The sequence below is a fragment of the Archocentrus centrarchus genome, chromosome 8 (genome assembly GCF_007364275.1).
Source record: "Archocentrus centrarchus isolate MPI-CPG fArcCen1 chromosome 8, fArcCen1, whole genome shotgun sequence".
NCBI classification, from domain to species: domain Eukaryota; kingdom Metazoa; phylum Chordata; class Actinopteri; order Cichliformes; family Cichlidae; genus Archocentrus; species Archocentrus centrarchus.
The window spans coordinates 5,982,000-6,001,244 of NC_044353.1; the positions used below are offsets into that span (position 1 = coordinate 5,982,000).

A 19,245-nucleotide genomic window follows, 5' to 3' on the forward strand; every position below is an offset into this window, starting at 1 on the left:
ATGTGTACCTTTTGGCTTCTCTTGTGATCTCATCTGTTATTGCAGCCTCTCCGGTCTGTTTAGTATATGTTTTCTTTATTTTTGTTTTTTTTTGTGTGGGTGTTTCCTGTTTTACTTAATTACTGATAATTAGTTTCATTTGAGTCTTACGTTGGGATTTGCTTCCTCCCAGTCTGATTGTTTTACACTGTGATGACATGTACTTGTGACTCTCAAATACCTTTTACTTTGTGTATTTATACCCCTGGGCCCTGATCCAGGAAATAGGTTCATCGGACTCTGAGGCTTTGTCCACATGTACACGGGTATTTTGGTAAAACATAGTTTTTTCTGTGCATTTTGGCCTGTAGTCCATAACTTTTAGATCACCAAAATGAAGCATTTGAAAAACTCATCCCATCACGAATATTTTCAGAAAGTCTGTTTCCGCATTTACATATGGAAAACAAAGATAGCCTTGCAATGCCAAAGGTCATTTATGATGTCAGACTGTGTGCTAGATTGTTTGTAGGCTTCTGATTGGCTAACATTTCTACACAGTTAAGATTGATTTGGCATGCTCTTGACAGCGCTTGACATCGTTTTTTTCTATGTTCATGTGGATGAAGTTATTCTTCAAGTGCATGAAATCACTTTTAAAAAATGTTTCGCTCCACTTTGTGGAGGTTTGCCAGTGACCTCATGAATGAGGAAATGAAAGAGCGTCAGTCAGGTGGTTGAGCTGCAGCAGGAAGTAAAGGGACAGGGAGAAGAAAACCTGCCAGCGAGGTTCAGGTTCAGGGCCTACAGTCTGTTACCCGACTGACTCAGTTTAACAGAAAATCAGAATAATTGTTTATCCGATTGTTGGGTTATCTCTGTATTATTGTATGGTCTTTATCTTACAATACAAAGCACTTTGAGGTGACTGTTGTGATTTCTTGCTATATAAATACAGTTTTTGTTTTTTTTGTTTTTTTTTTGGTCCTGTTCTGCCCTCCAAACCACACAACTGAAGTAACTGGTAATGTTCATTCACTCTCTACACTCACATGAATCAGACATAAAGGTTGAGGGTTCCAGTCTCCCACATCATTCCCACAATCAAGTTACATAGTAAAAAAAAAAGTTTGGTTTATTTATTTCACTACAGTTTATGGCACCAGACTGTACTGTAAATAATGCCTCTCACACTTAGTTTACATAAGTTGCATTGATCACCAATAGCTTTGGCTGGTCCCTCCTTGGCTTACTATTTGCATTCAACAGCTATTATTAATATGCTTTGCATCCATCATGTATCTCCAGCAGTGCCCTTTCATAATACTTACATACTAGATGCAGAATACATGCAGAAAGGAGAAACATAATCACAAGTAATTTCAAATCATTTATTTTGTAGAGGCAGAAGCATCACTAAAGGCGGGCTTACAACAAAACTTCAAGCTTCAAGATTGATTCACTGTCCACTTAGATGTGATTTTGTTGTCTATAAAAGTAAGAAAATCAAATTGTTCTTTCTGCATTTTACTGTCAGCATAAATGTCACCAATTCTCATTAAAAAAATGGCCCATCTGAAACCAGAGACTACTTTACTGTGTGACCAATAGGACTGAGATTTATTTAAATGCAGAGCAGTCACTTTAAAGGGCCACTACTTTACATCGGTTCAGTTTTCATTCATATTTGCAGAAGCACATTTTGAGTACATATGCATATATGCAAAATTGGATACTTGAAGTCATTTCCTACTTCCTTTATTCAAACATACCATAATCAGTGCAAAAACAATAAAAAGCCAAATGAATTAATTAGAATTATGCTAGGGTACTACAATGCATGGACATTAATACAGTGACAAAAATGGATTATTGCATTCATGAAATTTCATAGAAAAAAAGGACACAGTGAGGTTTTGGAATGTCCTCAAGTGTAATGACGGTTTTATTCCAGCATATTCCAACATCACAAGTATAGCTGCCGAGCAAATATCTGCTTTTATGAAGCCACTTTTTTAAAAACTAGAGCATAAATATAAATGTTATTTACAAAGACGGGCTAAAAATCACTCCCTAACACAGCCTAAAGAACCAAAATCAGTTCACTGTTAAACACCAATTTTTCTTATATCACGAAATGATTGCGCATTCAGATATTGAGTAGCTGCCACAAAAAGGATTTGAGTACAATAATCTGCTAAAGGAGCTTTCTGAAGTTGGCACTGTGGACACTGACATGTATGATGGCCAAAGAGTGAACAACACTACAAGTGAAAAGCAAAGACAAAAAAAAGAGACAAAAACAATGTGTTGACATTCAAATGGTCAAAATACCATCACACAGTTATTCTGACATGTCTCAGTTGCTGTGTTTTCCAGTCTTAGGCTGCCATCAACACGTCTTTACTAATGACATTCTGAGAAGTGTCTCATACTGTAAATACTAGGGAGGAACCTCATTCCTACTATATCACTGTGTATGTACATGCTATCTACAAACTTTTTACAGCTGACTTAATACAAAAACACAAACAGCAAATTAAAATGTGCTAATTGAGAATGACAGGACGAGTTTAACAGAATTACAGATGACCTCAGTGATTTTGCATGTTGAGCAGTTTCTCTGTAAAACATACTGGGGCTCCTCAGTTCTGGAATATCTGCTGCGCTATTGGGATCACTTACGTATCTGACTGACTTGCATTCAAAGAGAGTAAAGTTTAAGCTGCTGTTGAACTGTTCACCACCCTGTGCTTGATTGACTGCGTCCTGATGACAGTTTTGCTCCATGGTCTTTGACCCTTGCTCTGTATGTTTAGTTGACCCAAACTGAAGCCTAGATCAAGATCTGCCTATAATGGCCTGCTCACACCAGGCAACTGCACAGTAAGCGCCGTGGACCTCTGCATGCATATCTGGTCCAAGAAGATACCAGCATAAATGGTGCGTAGTTAAATACGAGTCATTAAAAAGTTTGCAGATTATATAAATGTTACTGGAGTGAGATGATTGAATTCTTACAATTTCATTATTTTGCTGGGTTTGTGATGTTCATAAAAATGTAATCGTGTTGAGTGCAGAAGCTGCAGGAACAGTGTTTGTCTACAAGGTTGTCACACAGATTCCATCATTGCTCTTCTGTACTTGTCTCTGTAAATCTCAGCACAGTCATGTTGGTTTACAATTGGTTAAGGATGCATGCACCTAAATGTACCTCAGTTGAGCGTAACCACTGTGAGTAAAATCCATTAATTAAAGTAAATCACTGTGAAGTGTTAGTGTGACCAGGCCCAAAGGCAGTAATACGTGATTATCACCAGCTGAATTTGTCTAAATGGTTGTTTTATATGAACTGTGCATCTTCTAAGAGTCATATGGTTCATTCTAGGATTTCCTCTCAATAGTGGCCCCATTCACAGAGTTAAAGATGGCTCAAGTTTGATATGAGAACACTGAGAAGAGGCCAGCATTATGAGAAACTCATAGTTTGAACCACCCAGTACAAAACTTGCTGGAACTGACACTGAAAAAAATGTTGTTTTATGTCTAAATTTGGTTGAGAAGTTTCATGCTAGGTGTGATCCAGATGTCTTGTAAACATTTTCAACCAATGTTACTCCATTTGTTAAAGATCACGACAGATTCACCAGACTTAAGCTAGAAAACATTGTCCATGGACATCTGGTGATTAGTAGGAAGCCTTGTACAATTTAACCTGTATGTGAAACATTCACAATTACTATAGAGGGCAGTAGGAAATTATTTCTAATTTTTCCAGCTGATGAGAGAATCCATGCTAAAAGTGACCGAGCTTGTTTGTTCCTGATGGCACTGGGTCAGGTGATACCGTCCAATGCAAACAATGTAAACAATGATAGTGTCTCCTGATGATCATCAGTAATGGCACAAATAATTAAAAAAAAAAAAAACCCATAAAAGTCTTTGCTTTATGTCCCTGTGTAAACAGGAACACACATGCACACACACACTTTTTGACATGAAGAATTTCTTTTTTCACCTCCTTGTTTCTGTCATTCATTCTTCAATTCTTTTTCTTTCCCACACTGAAAAAAATATCCTGTTTAAATTATGGAAATTTTAGAATTTATCCTGCAAAGTTATTACCCATTATTTACACAGTGGGCTGTTTTCAGTGTCTGTCTTGTTCCCTCTCTCCTCAGTCCTGCACACTTCCCTGTCTAGAACACCCAGGTGACGGGGACCCACTGCGGATTTTTAGAAACTGTTTCCAGCGCTGCTTTGACGGTGCGGTATGTCTCATCGAGGTTGTCATTGACGATGCTGAGGTCAAAGTAGTGACCATAGGTTGCCTGGATTTTAGCACTCTCATTGCACGTCCTTTGCAGCTCTTCATCCTGTGAAAGAAAACAAACAACACCGGACTGCAGATTTGAATTATGTCTCATTATTTGCTGCTTCCTGAATTAGGTGAGGTGAAAATGTTCATCATCTTTGTGTGTGGTTGTACTGTAAGAACTTTGTACCATCAGTGTCTTGGTGACCACCTCTGCCTCTACAGCTGACTGATTTATTGCCTTGAGCACCTCGAACTCTGGAGCTTGAAGGAACACGATGTAGGGCAGGAACTCAGAGGTCCGCAGAACTTTGAGAGACTAAAAAGAAGACAAGCAAGCAACATGAACACACAAGTACATTAGACAGAAAGCGACCGTAAACCTATGGATTTAAATGGTTGAAACTTACTGCCTGATGACAATGAATGACTGACTTTGTTTTCTCTATCAGTGTTTATTGCTACGATGCCCTTTAGTGAGGCACATGACACTCAGCTGACTGAATGGGGCTCCGCAAAAGCCAACAGGAACCGAGTGTGTGAGACAGATTAAAGATCAAGTGGAAAAAGTGGGAAAGTTGTTATGGGATTAAGCTGTGTGGAATGTTTTATAATGTGAATCCAAATGCAGAATGACAAAGAAAGGAAAACAGACCCACCAACAGACCAATCAACATAAAGACCAGATTTTCTTACCAAATTACCTTAAGACAAGTCTTCTATCACATGTTGAGTTGGATTATCATTTTGGACAAGCCAGATGTCCAAAATGTCCCCAAAATTTACCAAGCTGATCTTCTCAAGGGCAAAGTATAAAGTCATTCCTTTGATCAATTGTGAAATTCCACATAATGACTCTTTCTTCCATGATGATGCAATGCAGCATTTAGCTTCCAAAAAAGCAAACATTAAGTAGGGATCTTAAATTGTTTGAAATAAAATCTTCAGGACAGATATTCAGGATGCACATTTTAGGAATTAGAGGGCCCTCTTTACCAATCATCTGACTAATCACAGATAATACAGCCTTCCAAAAAGATAATACCCGAGGACACCCCCACATACAATGAAATAAATGACCCTTTCTGGTGGGTGCATTTAATGCATGTGTCAGGAATATTAAGGTTAAAGTGATGCAATCTAGCCAGCATGATATATTGCCTAGTTAGCCATTTGTACAGTAATAATTTGGAGTTTGTGTTGGCAGACTGAGTATGAACCAAAGCGCAAGCCTCTGACCATTCCTCTCCCGATATAGTTTCTCCCAAATCTGTTCTCCGTACTTGTAGAATATTGATCAAAGATTCTTTACAATTGCCAACAAACAAGGAATAAAATTGAGAGACCTGTCCTCTATTATATAGGTGTCTTATAACAATGTCCTCTAATGAAGACCAAGAGGGTAGATCAAAATTATTTTGCTGCTTGGACAAGATGAAACTCTGAACCTGAAGGTATTAAAAAAAAAAGTTTTTTAGGAATATTATATTTGTTTCTAAGTTCTTCAAATGACATAAATACTCTCCCTGTATAAAGATCAGCCACCTTAGCTATACCCTTGTTAGACTAGAGCTTAAAACTTGGGTCTGCTCTACCTGGTCAAAACTCGTTATTGCCAAAAATGGGTGAGAACTGGGATAGTTGTTGTTTTTCCTCCAAATAATCAAGTGCTTTTTGCCAGATCACTACTGTATTTCTCAGAAAAGGATTTGTTGTGTAAGCTTTTTCCTGTCTGATGAGTACATGTAGAGGTATATAAGAATAGAAATCCACAGGGACTCAACTGTGACCCACACTGGGGGCTGGCTTGTAGTGAAGTAAAACACAGCTGCTCTGATCTGGGAGGTCCAGAAATACCATAATAGGTTTGGTAGTTGTTTTCAGCTTGTGGGTTTGTGTATATTAGCGTGATCCAACTGAGGAATTTCCCTCCTATACCAAAACGTTCAAGAACAGTGAACATGCATTGCCACTCTATCCTGTCAAAGGCCTTTTCTGCATCCAGTGACAGGATTGCACTGTCATGGTTATCAGACTTTTCAAGAATTACATTGAGCACCCTTCTGATGTTATGAAAGCCCTGTCTGCCTTTTACAAACCCGTTTTGGTCAGGGTGGACTATTTTGGGTAAAGGTGGCTCCAGTTTCTTGGCTAACACTTTACACAAAATTTTAACATCATTTTTGATGAGAGAGATCGGCTTATATGTGCCACACTGAGTGGCATCCTTGTCATTGTTAGTTTTCTGCTGTGCGCTTTAGTTGCTGGTTCATGTTTATGCATTTGTCAAATTCAAGTCGTCTTGTTATTTATGTAGTTTGGTCCGCTGGCTCCCGACCAGTCCTGCCTTGCTTTTTACACTTGTTAGTAAAGCTTAAAATCTAGCTTCTATCTGCGAGTCCTGCATTGGGGTCCTTTACCTTGCCTGCCACAGTGATACATGACATTTAGAGATTCTTACTATATTTTCAGTTAAGGGTGTGTACTATCTGTGTGTTTGTATCCTTTTGTGTACCTGCTTCCCATGTTGTCTAGTCTGCATTTGTGTAACAATCGGTCACTTTCTGTTTTAGTTTGACAGTCCCTTGTTCTGTGTGCTTTGTGTTCAGTTTTGCTTCCCTTGTGTCATTAATCTCATTTGGTTCACCTGTTCTTCCTTGTTGTCTCCACTTTCTCTAATTACCTTGTGTGTATTTAAGCCCTATTGCACATTGATTTTAAATCTGTTTTCCTCTGCATTCTCCATTTGGGTCCTACTCTGCCTGCCACACAGCTGACACCTGACAATGTTAAGTGTAACAATAAATGAATAGCTTAGCCACACTGTGTCCTAGTTTTTTCATTTGCTTGTGCTAATATTAGAATTTATACTGAATACTAAACCTCTTCTATGTAAAGTTTAGTCTGTGGATTGAAAAACATCAGTAACTGTAAGGTATTTAATCAGTTAAAATGGTTTAACTGGTATTACATAATACACTGTGATAAACCCTTCAGTTCGTGACAATTAATACAGCTTTCTGCATTCTTTATTTGAACATTTGGACTTCCGTCACACACTGATACTTTGACAAGCATCAAAATTCAGCACGTCCCCACTGCTAACAAAAGCTACACAAACAGGATTTGAATGCGGAAAAAAGCTGCAAAAACATATGCAATAAAGACAGAAGAGACAGAAGTCAAAATTTTTTCTAACCCTCATTTTTCATAGTGCCTCTTTAGTAAATTCCAACAGTAGTTTCATAGCACCAAAGTAAGTTTGTTCACCATTACTGAAAGTGGCCCATAGTGCATTAATACTAAAACAGGGTACTGTGTTTTTATAGTCTTGAGCAAGTGTGTGTATGTGCACACCTGAGGGTTGGCGTCCAGTATGCAGACGCGTCCTGCCTCCACCACCTCATGTATGGAGTCGATCTTCAAGCCGTACAGGTTGCCATCATACTCTCCGTGTTCTAGAAAGCGCCCGTTCTTGATGTCAGTCTCCATTTTGCTGCGGCTAGTGAAAGCAAACATCCGACTCTCACGCTCTCCCTTTTTGGGTTTTCTGGAGGTGTCTGCACAGATACAAAGATACGAAGATCAGTCTACCATACTAACCTATGGTAGACTGATCAGGCATAACATTATGACCACCTGCCTAATATTGTGTTGGCCCCTTTTGCTGCCAAAACAGCCCTGACCCATCAATCCATGGACTCCACTAGACCCCTGAAGGGCTAGTGAAAGCAAGGTATCTGTACAAAGATGTAAGCAACATCTTAGTACTTGCTTGTCAAATCATTCCTGAAACATTTTTGCTTTGTAGCAGGATGCATTATCCTGCTGAAAGAGGCCACAGCCTTCAGGGAATACCGTTTCCACGAAAGGGTGTACATGGTCTGCAATAATGCTTAGGTAGGTCATACATGTCAAAGTAACATCCACATTTATGACAGGACCCAAGGGTTCCCAGCAGAACATTGTCCAAAGCATCACAGTGCCTCTGCTTTGTTGCCTTCTTCCCATCGTGCATCCTGGTGCCAGGCGTTCTCCAGGTTAAGTGACACACCCGGCCATCTATGTAAAAGAAAATGTGATTCATCAAACTAGGCCACCTTCTTCCATTGCTCCATGGTCCAGCTCTGATGCTCATGTGCCCATTGTTGGTATTTTCAGTGGTGGACAGGGGTCAGCATGGGCACCCTGACTGGTCTGCAGCTATGCAGTCCCATACACAACAAACTGTGATGTACTGTGTATTCTGACACCTTTCTATCAGAACCAGCATAAACTTTTTTGGCAATTTGAGCTGCAGTAGCTCGTCTGTTTGATCAGACCACATGGGCCATCCTTCTCGCCCCACATGCACCAGTAAGCATTGGCTGCCCGTGACCCTGTCACTGGTTTGCCACAGTTCCCTCCTTGGACAATTTTTGATAGATACTGACCACTGCAGATGGGGAACACACCACAAGAGCTGCAGTTTTGGAATCGTCTAGCCATCACAATTTGGCCCTTGTCAAACTTGCTGAAATCCTCAGGCTTGCCCATTTTTCCTGCTTTTAGTATATAAAGTTTCTCCACTTTCTCCCTGATATATCACACCTACTAACAGGTGCCATGATGAAGAGATGATCAGTGTCATCCACTTCACCAGTCAGTGATCATACTGTTATACTTGATAGGTGTACATTTATGAGCACATGCCAGCTATTAAATCCCTCCAATCCAAAGTGCACCATTTCTTCAACTGTAAAAATTCTAGCTAGCTTGTGCAGACTTTAGACAGTCTGCCACATCTGCAGCTTTGAAAAAGGAGAGCTAAACTAGAACCAGAAATAAAGTTCTGTGGTTTCGAAAAAAATAATAAACAGAAACAATGTAAGATATTTTTTACAACATGTCAGCAACAAGGTACTGGAATATATCATACATGGAATTATGGTGCCAAAGAGCTGTGGATCCCTCAGTAGAAGCTTATTCTTTAGTCTCCGCCTCCCCACACCTTGAGCACCAATCAGAATAAGAGTTTTCCTCTTGAAAGGCGGGACCTTGGCAACCTCCTCATAGAGCAGTATCTCATGTCTGTCGAACTCTGAGGGAGAACAGAAAGAAGGATTTAAAGAGTGGGAAGAAAGGAGCAGATGTGAAAAACACTCGGAAAAAAGAGAGCAAAGAAGAACACAAAGGGGAAAAAAAGCAATAATGTAACTCATCCTGGCCCTGTTTTATTACCTGCATTTTTGGTGGTCACGTACATCATTTTCTTCTTCTTCTTCCCAATACCAGTACACAGATTTCCTGTTACATTATTGGAGCACAGCATTAGTGTAGGCAGAGGACTGAAGTCAAATTTGAATTACAGAAATTTATTGGCATCACTCACAACCATGAACTCACACTCATACAAGCTGGTTTGTAATGGTCAGTTCACGCAGGTGTCTCTGCAAAGGCCTCCCATACACATTTCACTTTTCCTCTTAAGTTCATTTTCTGTACTTCTTAAGGGTAATTAGATCAACTGGACTAATTCTGCCGTACTGCACTCTGCTAAGAGCTCCCTTACAAAGCAAAGCCCTTTCTGCCAACTCTAACTAAATTAGCAGTTGCTTGAACGCTTATGTAAATGTCTCTAACATTTACAGAAGTGTAAAAATGACACATCTTTGCTTGGTATTATTTGGCAGGAGTCTCCGGTTCAACAATGAAACAGTGGAATTATCTAATGTTTAGCACAGAAGAAATTTCTTAATGTCAAACTACAGAAGTTTAACATAAGAAAGGAAATGTTATTATTAGCCAGAATGATTGGGGCAACATAACACCCATGTAAACAGTACATGATTAGGCAAGTGTGTTAAATTCTTTAGTTTAATCTAAGATATTGATAATAATTATAGCCAAATGCAAATGCAGAGCCTCAATTAGCACATGCCTGTTATAACACAGATATAGTACAAAACAATCTGAGTAACTGAACAATAAACAAAGCAAACACAGAAGTTTGATAGCACATGGTTAATATTCAGAATAATCTATCACACATCCTGAAGTATATCCTGCAAATCTAGAACAAAATTCCCACTCTGAGTACTACAACATAAATGGACAACTGCAGTCACACTATAGTAGATCACACTGGAAAAAATGCAGGGACATTGTGTTTTTGACATTATGAGATTAATTCATTTACTTAATCAAAGCAAAAAATTTGTATTAACTTAAAAAGGCAGAAAATAACAGAATTTCAAAATATTTAAATATATTGAATAAATATAAATATCATGTTCATACTAATACACTTAGTTACATGCACTGTCAGTGACACATTTTTGTTTTAATAACATTTTACATCCATAGTAAAATGTTTCCACACACTGCATCCATGCTCTGACTGAACTTCAGGGCCTCTGCTGCCCCGTTATTCTCCTCTAAATGGCAAAATGACATCATCATGACCTTATTTGTTATCTGTTACCTGCAGGTGCCAGCTCCACATCTATCTTAACAAAAGCTTTCCTTTTTTCCTCCAGCATCTGACTGGGGATTAAGCCGGCACTCCCACCCTCCACATGACGCGCCTGCACAACATATGCACACAAACATGTAGAATAAAGAAAAAATTATTCTCAAGTTTCTTTGAGATTTTTCTTTTCATCTTCACAGGTTAATGTTAGCTGTATAATCAGCAACACAATATAAAGAAATGTATAACATGTACACATGAATACTATTCTGTCACCTGCCACCAGTTGACATCATCCTGATTGACTATTTGCAGGATATCTCCGGTCTCAAACCTTAACCCCGCCTCCTTACAAGGAATCAGGTTGTCATTGGCTGGGTCATAGTCATAGTGACACTTAAAGAATACCTGGAGAAATAAGTTGAAATTCCTTCCATTAAATACGTTTCAATTCAGCTAATGACAGACAAACAAAAACAGAGAAACCATGACAATTTAGGATAACAGGCATTCCTTACATGTCTGTTCTGCGCTTGGTGTGTTACCTGTCTAGGTGCTATGGTTTCGTGATAGCTGGGCAGTATCTTCAGAACCACAATTCCACTAGCGGCTTGAAGCTCTTCTTGCAACACTCTGGGGTCCCGGCCCACTTCTCGTCCATTCACCTGCCAATAAATCGGACAAAAAGAGAAACGACTAATAAGCCTTCTTAAAAGTATTAAATGCAAACGTATGAACTATTTTTAAATACTTGACTACAATAAAGCAATTTTGATCATTCAGTTAAAATATTTACAACACTTAGAAGCATTTAAAAATGATAAGCCTCAAATCTTCCACAGATATGCAGATGAGGAACTCTTTGAAACTCTACTGAAGGAATAAACTTTATTCTAATGAAGGAATAAACACAACAGAACAAAAGATTTGCAGCCTTGATGATGGTGGTATAGAGCTCTGTCTAACATGATGGTCAGAAATCTCCCATAGGTGTCCAGCTGGGTTGAGATCTGGTGAAGGCATCAATTTATGATTCACATATTTAATGACTGTGGAGTTACTGTCATCCTATCAGGACAGAAAAGTTTCCTCATGGAATAAAAGTGATCCTTCCCTCTAACAGGACAAGTTGCCTGATGGTTTAAGATTTTCCTTTAATTTGTCATCAATCTGTAGCCAATGCTTAAACCACAGTGTGTTCATTTTCTCGCCACATGCTAAATGAGGAGATTGAGACCCCTCATGTTTTGGTAAGCCTCGTATATAAATCAGGTGGTAACTCACAACATCCTAAAAATAAACTGGACACATGTGAAACAGCTAGTGCAGCTTTGTGTGCTAGAGCAGTAAAAATAGCTGCCTTTACAAGTATCACAGTGACAGTGGGCCAGGTGCTCTGATTCCCTGGAGTCTGGTCGCCTGGTAACCTCAGACACATTTTTAATGCGGATGAAACAATGGAAATATAATGTTTTACAAAGTGAGCTTTGGATGAGCTCTCAGCTAGATTTTGTTACATTTGGACAGAGACCGTCTACAGTAGCTGTCCACATGTTTCTAAACTACTAAAGTAAGCAGATGCCAGCTATAGCTTTACATTCATAGGACAGATAATAATAATAATAATAATAATAATAATCTTAGCAAGACAGCAAAAAAGTGTATTTTCTATACAATACTAACTTTAAAAAATTAAACAACTATACTATAGAGCTATAATTTCAGGTTGCTACCATTTCCACAATAAAACAAAAAATTAAGAGATCAGCAAAAATCAAATAAACAAACAAAAAACACACTTATTGGTTTGCCAGACCTCTTTGATGATATCACCGACGTGCAGCAGTCCTTGTTGGTCTATCATCCCGCCATGAAGGATGCGGGCTATAACCAGCTCCCCACCCTCCACCTTGAATGTCACACCCTAGAATGTAATTATTATTAGTTATTGTCTCTATCATTAACACCATCAAAAATCAACATCTAAATTAGTAGCTAAAGACAAACTTTACACATTATACTGTCATAAATACACAACAGTACACAAGATTAATTATTCACAAATTGAATGGTTTTTATCAGAAACACAACGGGTGCAAACAGTCCGATTTAAGATGACCTACCAGATGCTCTCCTGCGATTTTGCGTATGCCCACCATGCGGATGGCATCAGATGGAAGGTGGTTGTGTGCTTGGCTGTCTTCTGGTTCGTGATCCACAAAATCACACGGGCTGGGAGGTGGACTTTCACATGCCTGGGCCGCCACTGAATCATGTGTCTCCAGCAGAGACTGACGCATAAAATATACACATGTAATATTAGTTTTACTTGTTTGTCAAACTGTCTTTTTAGCCAACTCTGCGATTGGAATGCAATGAAAACACAAAGTGGGAGTCACTGTGTATGTTTGTGTGTGTCTTTGTGTGTTGCACACCTGGAAGTGAGGCTGTGTGAGAATGCTGGCGAGCTCAGCTGCAGTGTCAGAACGATGGGTGAATGGGTCCAGGTCTCTGAGGATCTCCTGCAGGAGCTCCATGTTGTTCTCCCTCACAGGCGACAGTCGTGGCTCTTTCAGGCTCTCCTCTTGCTCCTTACACACAAATAAATACACCTTTATACACAACAGCATGCTGCAAGTGCCTTTAAAAGTATGTATAACAGAAAGGCAACGAGTATTTGTCATGTATTAATATATGTGTGTGCTTAAGTGCATGTGTGTGTAGCATACCAGTGGGCTCTCCATGATGCCTTTGAGGTAGATGAGGTCCAGGTCATTGGCTGTGGTGGAGCTGGCTGTGCTGTCGCTCATTGCATCCAACACCTGGGGTACTGTGACACACACAGACACACACACACGCAATGGAGGGAAAAGCAACATTAAGTGAGGGAAACATGGAAAATGAGACAATGACAAATGAGACAGAGAGCTTGTGGCTTTAGTTAGAGTTCTGCTTTAAACAAGCATCTGGCGTTCTGGTTTTAATGAAGCTGTGATGTAACTGTTGGGATTATGTTCATTACAGATGCATTCACCATTTTTACATTAAAAACATAAAAATTTTAAAGATTAAAATATGAATGTGATTATGACTCCATATTAATCTGATGGCACAGGTTAAACATGCTGCAGACTGTGTGCTGTGTCTAATCTATAGGGGGCATTGTAGGTATGTACAATTAATTAAAAATAAATCAAAACCGACCTTCAGAACCTCTAATCAACATAACCCCGCCCATGTTGATTATTTTGTTTTCAAATTCTGTTAATACTCCCCCCAGCGTGTACTGTCCCCTTTAAAACATATGACCAAGCGTGTTGTCACATGACTGCCCGGTCCAGTCTGCAACATGGAAGCATCATGGAGAAAAACTCAAACACGGAGCCGACTGCACAACTCGAGGAACAATAGAAGTACAGCGCCTGCTGTTTGGACACATTTTTGGCTTTAGTAAATATAACAAACAAAAAGAAGAAAACAGAAAAACAAGATCTGCTGCTTTTCTTGCACTGAAAAGTTTAATTTGCCAGCACGCCTTGTTTGCTTAAATGCTGTGTAAAAGGTGAAGTTTAAATTAAAGTTAAAATTTTAAATGATAGAACAGCAGATTATGACTCATAAATGCACTCTATAATAGTGCTATACTGAACTAAACTGTAGTTAAATTAAGATTTTCCTTGGAACTGTGGATTTAGGCATGGACCAGGGAATTTTTGAAACCTTAAATGAGTAAATAAAATGTAACCAACTGAAATGATGACTTGCCTAAGGCTGCGACCGCCAAGGGAATCTTTCTCAGGTTGCCTTGGATCTTGTAAGCTTTAACCTCTCCTTATTTGGAAACCAACGAGTTTATCTTGGCAACAAATGAATTAACAGAATAAAGCCTGACCCTATGCTATAAGCAGTACTAATATAATGTCATATTTTTCTTTGTGATTTATTTTAGAATTTTCCTGTTATTTAATTTGGTATTGCCAGACATCTTCTCAGCCATCAACAAAGGCCACAGACGTGAGGAAACTAGCATTATGAGAACTCTAAAACTGAAAATACTACAGTCATTTAATACATGCTGTTATTTTGGAGGATCAAAAGTTTCCTGGAATATTATATATGGTGTAGCCACATAACTTTGAAAAGGTAAAGAGACAATCGCCTGCTGAAACGTTATTCTAATCATGCTTTGTACATCCTGTGACTGTCCATCAGTGACCGTCAAAGAGCTACATCTGCAGCAGTTATCACTTAATTAGCTTACAAACAACACATACCATCATTTTTATATAACTAACACTTTCTCTTTTTCCGGTTTTTGACTATTAAAATGTCCTTTTATGAACTGGATGTTCACAAAAGAAAACAGAGCTGTGAATAAAGAAAACAGAAAAAATAATCATGTGGTGAAGTTAAGCTGATGTGGAGTGCAAGCGTTTGGTCTCACCAGGCTCTGTCCTGGTGGAGGCCACGGGCATGGTAGAGCTTCAGTAAATCTGAGAAAGAGAGGAAGAAAACAAAGAGGAGAGAATGACCAACAAACAGAAGGTGAGTGCAGTTTTGAAAATATGGCAATAAAAGATGCAATGTTCAAGGAACACTTTTGACATTTTCTTTAAAAGCTTGTTTGCTTTCTTGCTGAGAAAAGGCAATGCCAACTGACGGCTGTTCTTTCCACCCAGAAAGACCTGGCACTTGCTTCTACATGGGCGGGGTGCAGCTGAGGGGTTGATTTGGTACAAATTAAAATTGTACTCCATTTATTCAGTGCTAAAAACCTGCTTTTACACTCACAGGGGCAACTTACAATAGAAAGATGAACAGTTTTGCAAAAATTAAAAATTATAAAGATCGGAGCCCAACAGATATATCGACATCCCTAATATCTGGTCCACTGTTACAAATTCATGCAACACTTTTACATGCAGTGCAGCACACTACCACACACCTCAACAACAACCTCAGTAATAAACATGAAGTAGAAATGATCATATTTTTGAGGACAGGAAAAAAGGGGAGAGTGCAATGTCAAGAAATGGACTCAGGACGTCATGGTCACTGGGCATAAAACTGAAACTGCACTGATCAATGGCCGCATGTTGGAACATTTGGGAGGGTTTATGCTTGTGTTTTTCACAGCGCAACAAACACACACAGGACAGAGTGATGTCAGCAGGGGAGGGCGGAGCTCCAGTGATTGTTCCAGAATTGAACGTGCATGACGAAAGAAGAGAGAGCGCGATTGGTAGATGGAAAAGTAAAGACAGAGAGACTGATGGAGGGAGGGGGGCATGTGGGCGTGACTAATCTATACATTACCATGACAACATACACAATACAACAGCAATTTGTGGAAAAAGGGAAGAGAACAAAGAGCCCCCCTTCCCCCAAACACTATCTTATCTATACTTGTTGCTATGACAAGCTGCTGTTACAGTTTGTGGCTGCCATGGAAACCTATCTTCCCTCCGCTCACATCCTGCTGTTTATACTCGAGTAGGCATTACACAACACCTCAGGCAAGAGGGGATGACGTAAAAAGAGAAGCCGTAAAGAGTGAAACATGTAGAACAGGATGGAAGGATGACTGGATGCAGTGTCTGCAAGATGAGATCTACACTGTTATCCATCAGTCACATGAAACACTAATCTTGGGTATTACCATAATGTGTTTGGGACTAGACTGCTGACAGCTAAACTCATGAAAAACAATGAAAAACAAAATACAGAGACAGCAGCGGGATGGTTCAGTGCTTAGCACAGCAAAACAATCTAAAGCTCGAACCAGAAAATCAGAGGCCTTCTATTCTGAATTAGGTTTTCCAGTTTCCTCCAGGAGCTCCAGCTTCTTCCCAGACTGAAAACATGTCAGGTTAATTCCCCTGAACCAAGGCACTAACTTACAGTCATGAGGAGGGTGCCCACTGCTCTTAAAGGGGCACCCCCAAATTATATTTACATATTTTCCCTCCAGACTGTAATACAATTTATCCATCCAAATTATTCTGGTTTTGAGTCACCCAGTTTTGGAGCTTTCAGCTGTAGAGATTTCTTTATAAAATTAAAAAAAAAAAAAAAGGTCAACTTAAGCCCAGTACTGATGAAACCCCTCAAAATGTAAACAATGATATAGACATTTTTTCCCTTCTTTTGATTTTTTTTCTCAACACAAAGTGATCTTCAATGTGGAAAAAACAGCACGTTGTAAACATGCCAGTTTAATTAGACCCTGAAGCAGGTTCTACAGTGTAGAGGCTGCAGAGCAGAAAAGGGACTGCTGTTGCCAGCTGCAGACTGAGGGGTTAATGAACAGGCAGCTGATTAATACTCTGTTATTTACTGTCATACACACAAACACCCCTTTTCCCTGCAGCCACAAACACAATCTAACTCTGTGGGAAACACTGATGCTGCAGATATTGTGAACTGATCACCCCTTTGTATCCAAGGTTCATCAAATAAATGTACATTATGAGTAGGAATGCAACTTAGCAGAACTGTATGACAATGAATGCAGGTGTACAATTACTGAGGATCTAATGAGGAACTATTCTCCTTCATTGTGGATCAATTTTGATTTTAACTATTAGCTTGCTCGGCTACTTGACATGTAAACAACAATAACAGCCCAACATACAAACACTGTCTACTGCTTTTAAAATTCTGTTAAGTCCATCTGCTTCCCTCTTCCTCACACATTCCCACAAACACCCCTCCTCCTCCTCGCTTTTGTTAACACTTCTTTCCCTCTCAGCATCCTCTGCTCTGCACACTGTCCTGCTGTCTTGGTCCCCTCTGATTTTTTTTTTTAATGCTTTTCCTCGCTCGCAGCTCCCCCTCCTTCTTACCTTCCTCTCATCCTCTCTCCTCTATTATTCCCTTATTTATGCAACACTCCTGCCCCGCCTCCCTCCACCTCCCACCATCATCCATCTGCTCAGCTGCACCAGGACAGGCCTGATATATGTAAAGAAACAATTGTCGAAAACACATGCTGGCAAAAGCTGTTTGGCTGTGTGTTGTACAACATACCAGCTTGGTTTTAACTGTCATTATCCTGCATTTAGTAAACCTGGTTGTTTGAAATTATTCCTTCCTTGAATTTGAGCTACAGTGCTGTTTTTACTATTCCAAAATTAAAGTCCCAATCTAAAGCTAAATATAACAGCTACACTGCCACTTAACTGATGTCAAGTGTAGTGTATTATTTCAGATCATTATTACTTTGAGTCTCTGACATTCATAACAAATATGAAAAGCATGTCAGTAGCTAACTTTAAGAGCACGAGCATTACTAAGAGAGAAAAATAAACATAACGCCCGAGACAATAAATTGCCATACAATGAGCTGGTATGCTTGGCCGGTTATAATAAATGTTATGAAAAAGAAAGAACTTTAAGAGGGTGATGGCCTCTTAAACATTAGAGCCTCTACCATAAATAACATTATGACATAGGCTTTAATAAAAGTCATATCTACACGTTTGGAAACAAAATTCAGGCGTAACATGGAACAGAGAGTTATAAACGAACACGAAAATAAATGGTCATAAAAATGATTGCGTGTTTGTGAATGTTTGCGTAAGTTTGAAAGATTTACTAATTAAACCCGTTTAACTGGCAGCCTGACTTCAGTGTCATTAACGTCGGTACAAAAATACGGTAAATACGGCACACGCGCAAAGACGCGAGCGCACGCAGTCTAATTAGTCTCAGGAGTCATAGATAACAAAGCGACGCGCGCGCGCGCGGACACACGCGCGGACACACACACACACACACACACACACACACACACACACACACACACACACACACAAAGAAAACCGCTAACCAAACAGCGCAATTGAAAAGTAGCGCTACTGCCGCGCGCTTATTTAAATACACTGACAGAACCGCGCGCACACGCACGCACCTTTGTCAGCCTGGCGTCGGTAAATCTCTCCTTACAATAAACGAGCCTCGCTGGGAGGAGACGGACCACAACAGCCTCCACTTCAACTGTACAAGATATCGTCTGTGAATGAAATGATACCTGCGCTGTATGAAAGCCACTCACCCACCTTTCAACACAATGAGACAAGCTTCCTGCTGCCTGTGATGTCTCGTGCGCTTTTTGTTGTCGTCTGGTTTCTCGCGTCCCTCTGTGACAGCAAGACGCAGAAAAACACACTAAATTTCCGGAACAAATTCAGAATAAAAGGCATTTGGCGTCTGACTTTGAAATGAAATGCAAATATTAAAACATTATATTACGGTTTTCTGCACGAAAGTAAATGAACTGTTGCAATTAAAAAACTACAGCAGCATGCAGGCATGCAAGAAGCGGAGGGGAATTTAATACTTAAACGTTTAGAAACATGTCACTTCCGGTTAAACTGGCCATATTTCTGGGGCTTAACGCGTAGCGATATTAAAGGGCCAGTGCGTGTTTTATTTACAGAACCTCTCCTGTGTTGATATTATGATCGAGAAAACTACGAGGACAACGTGTAAAGGAGTA

General features: G+C 39.6%; 1 protein-coding gene across 2 annotated transcripts; it reads right to left on the bottom strand.

Annotated features, from left to right (window-relative positions):
* Positions 1–1,388: 1,388 nt before the first annotated feature.
* On the bottom strand, positions 1,389–18,906 carry LOC115785286 (MAGUK p55 subfamily member 2-like). Of its 2 annotated transcripts, none has more exons than XM_030736839.1 (14): positions 18,806–18,906; positions 15,190–15,238; positions 13,475–13,575; positions 13,181–13,336; positions 12,869–13,036; positions 12,562–12,669; positions 11,291–11,410; positions 11,022–11,153; positions 10,758–10,860; positions 9,515–9,580; positions 9,213–9,374; positions 7,652–7,854; positions 4,485–4,613; positions 1,389–4,355 (listed from the first exon to the last, which is right to left on the bottom strand). In XM_030736839.1, exons 2-14 carry the CDS (start codon positions 15,218–15,220, stop codon positions 4,179–4,181), a joined length of 1,656 nt encoding a protein of 551 aa, XP_030592699.1. In that variant the 5' UTR covers positions 15,221–15,238; positions 18,806–18,906; the 3' UTR covers positions 1,389–4,178. The 2 variants fall into 2 exon arrangements, with proteins under 2 accessions (XP_030592699.1, XP_030592698.1); XM_030736838.1 differs by lacking the exon at positions 18,806–18,906 and adding an exon at positions 18,658–18,793 and having other exon boundaries at positions 11,264–11,410.
* Between the last annotated feature and the right edge of the window lie 339 nt (positions 18,907–19,245).

What these genes read in the sequence shown, in the direction of transcription:
- LOC115785286 (XM_030736838.1), bottom strand. Translation starts at nt 15,220, where the DNA reads ATGCCCGTGGCCTCCACCAGGACAGAGCCTG. An exon ending in TGTGGAGCTGGCACCTGCAG is followed by an intron (nt 9,581 to 10,757) that starts GTAACAGATAAC and finishes ATAATGTAACAG; the next exon opens with GAAATCTGTGTACTGGTATT. An exon ending in TACTGGACGCCAACCCTCAG is followed by an intron (nt 4,614 to 7,651) that starts GTGTGCACATAC and finishes TCTTCTTTTTAG; the next exon opens with TCTCTCAAAGTTCTGCGGAC.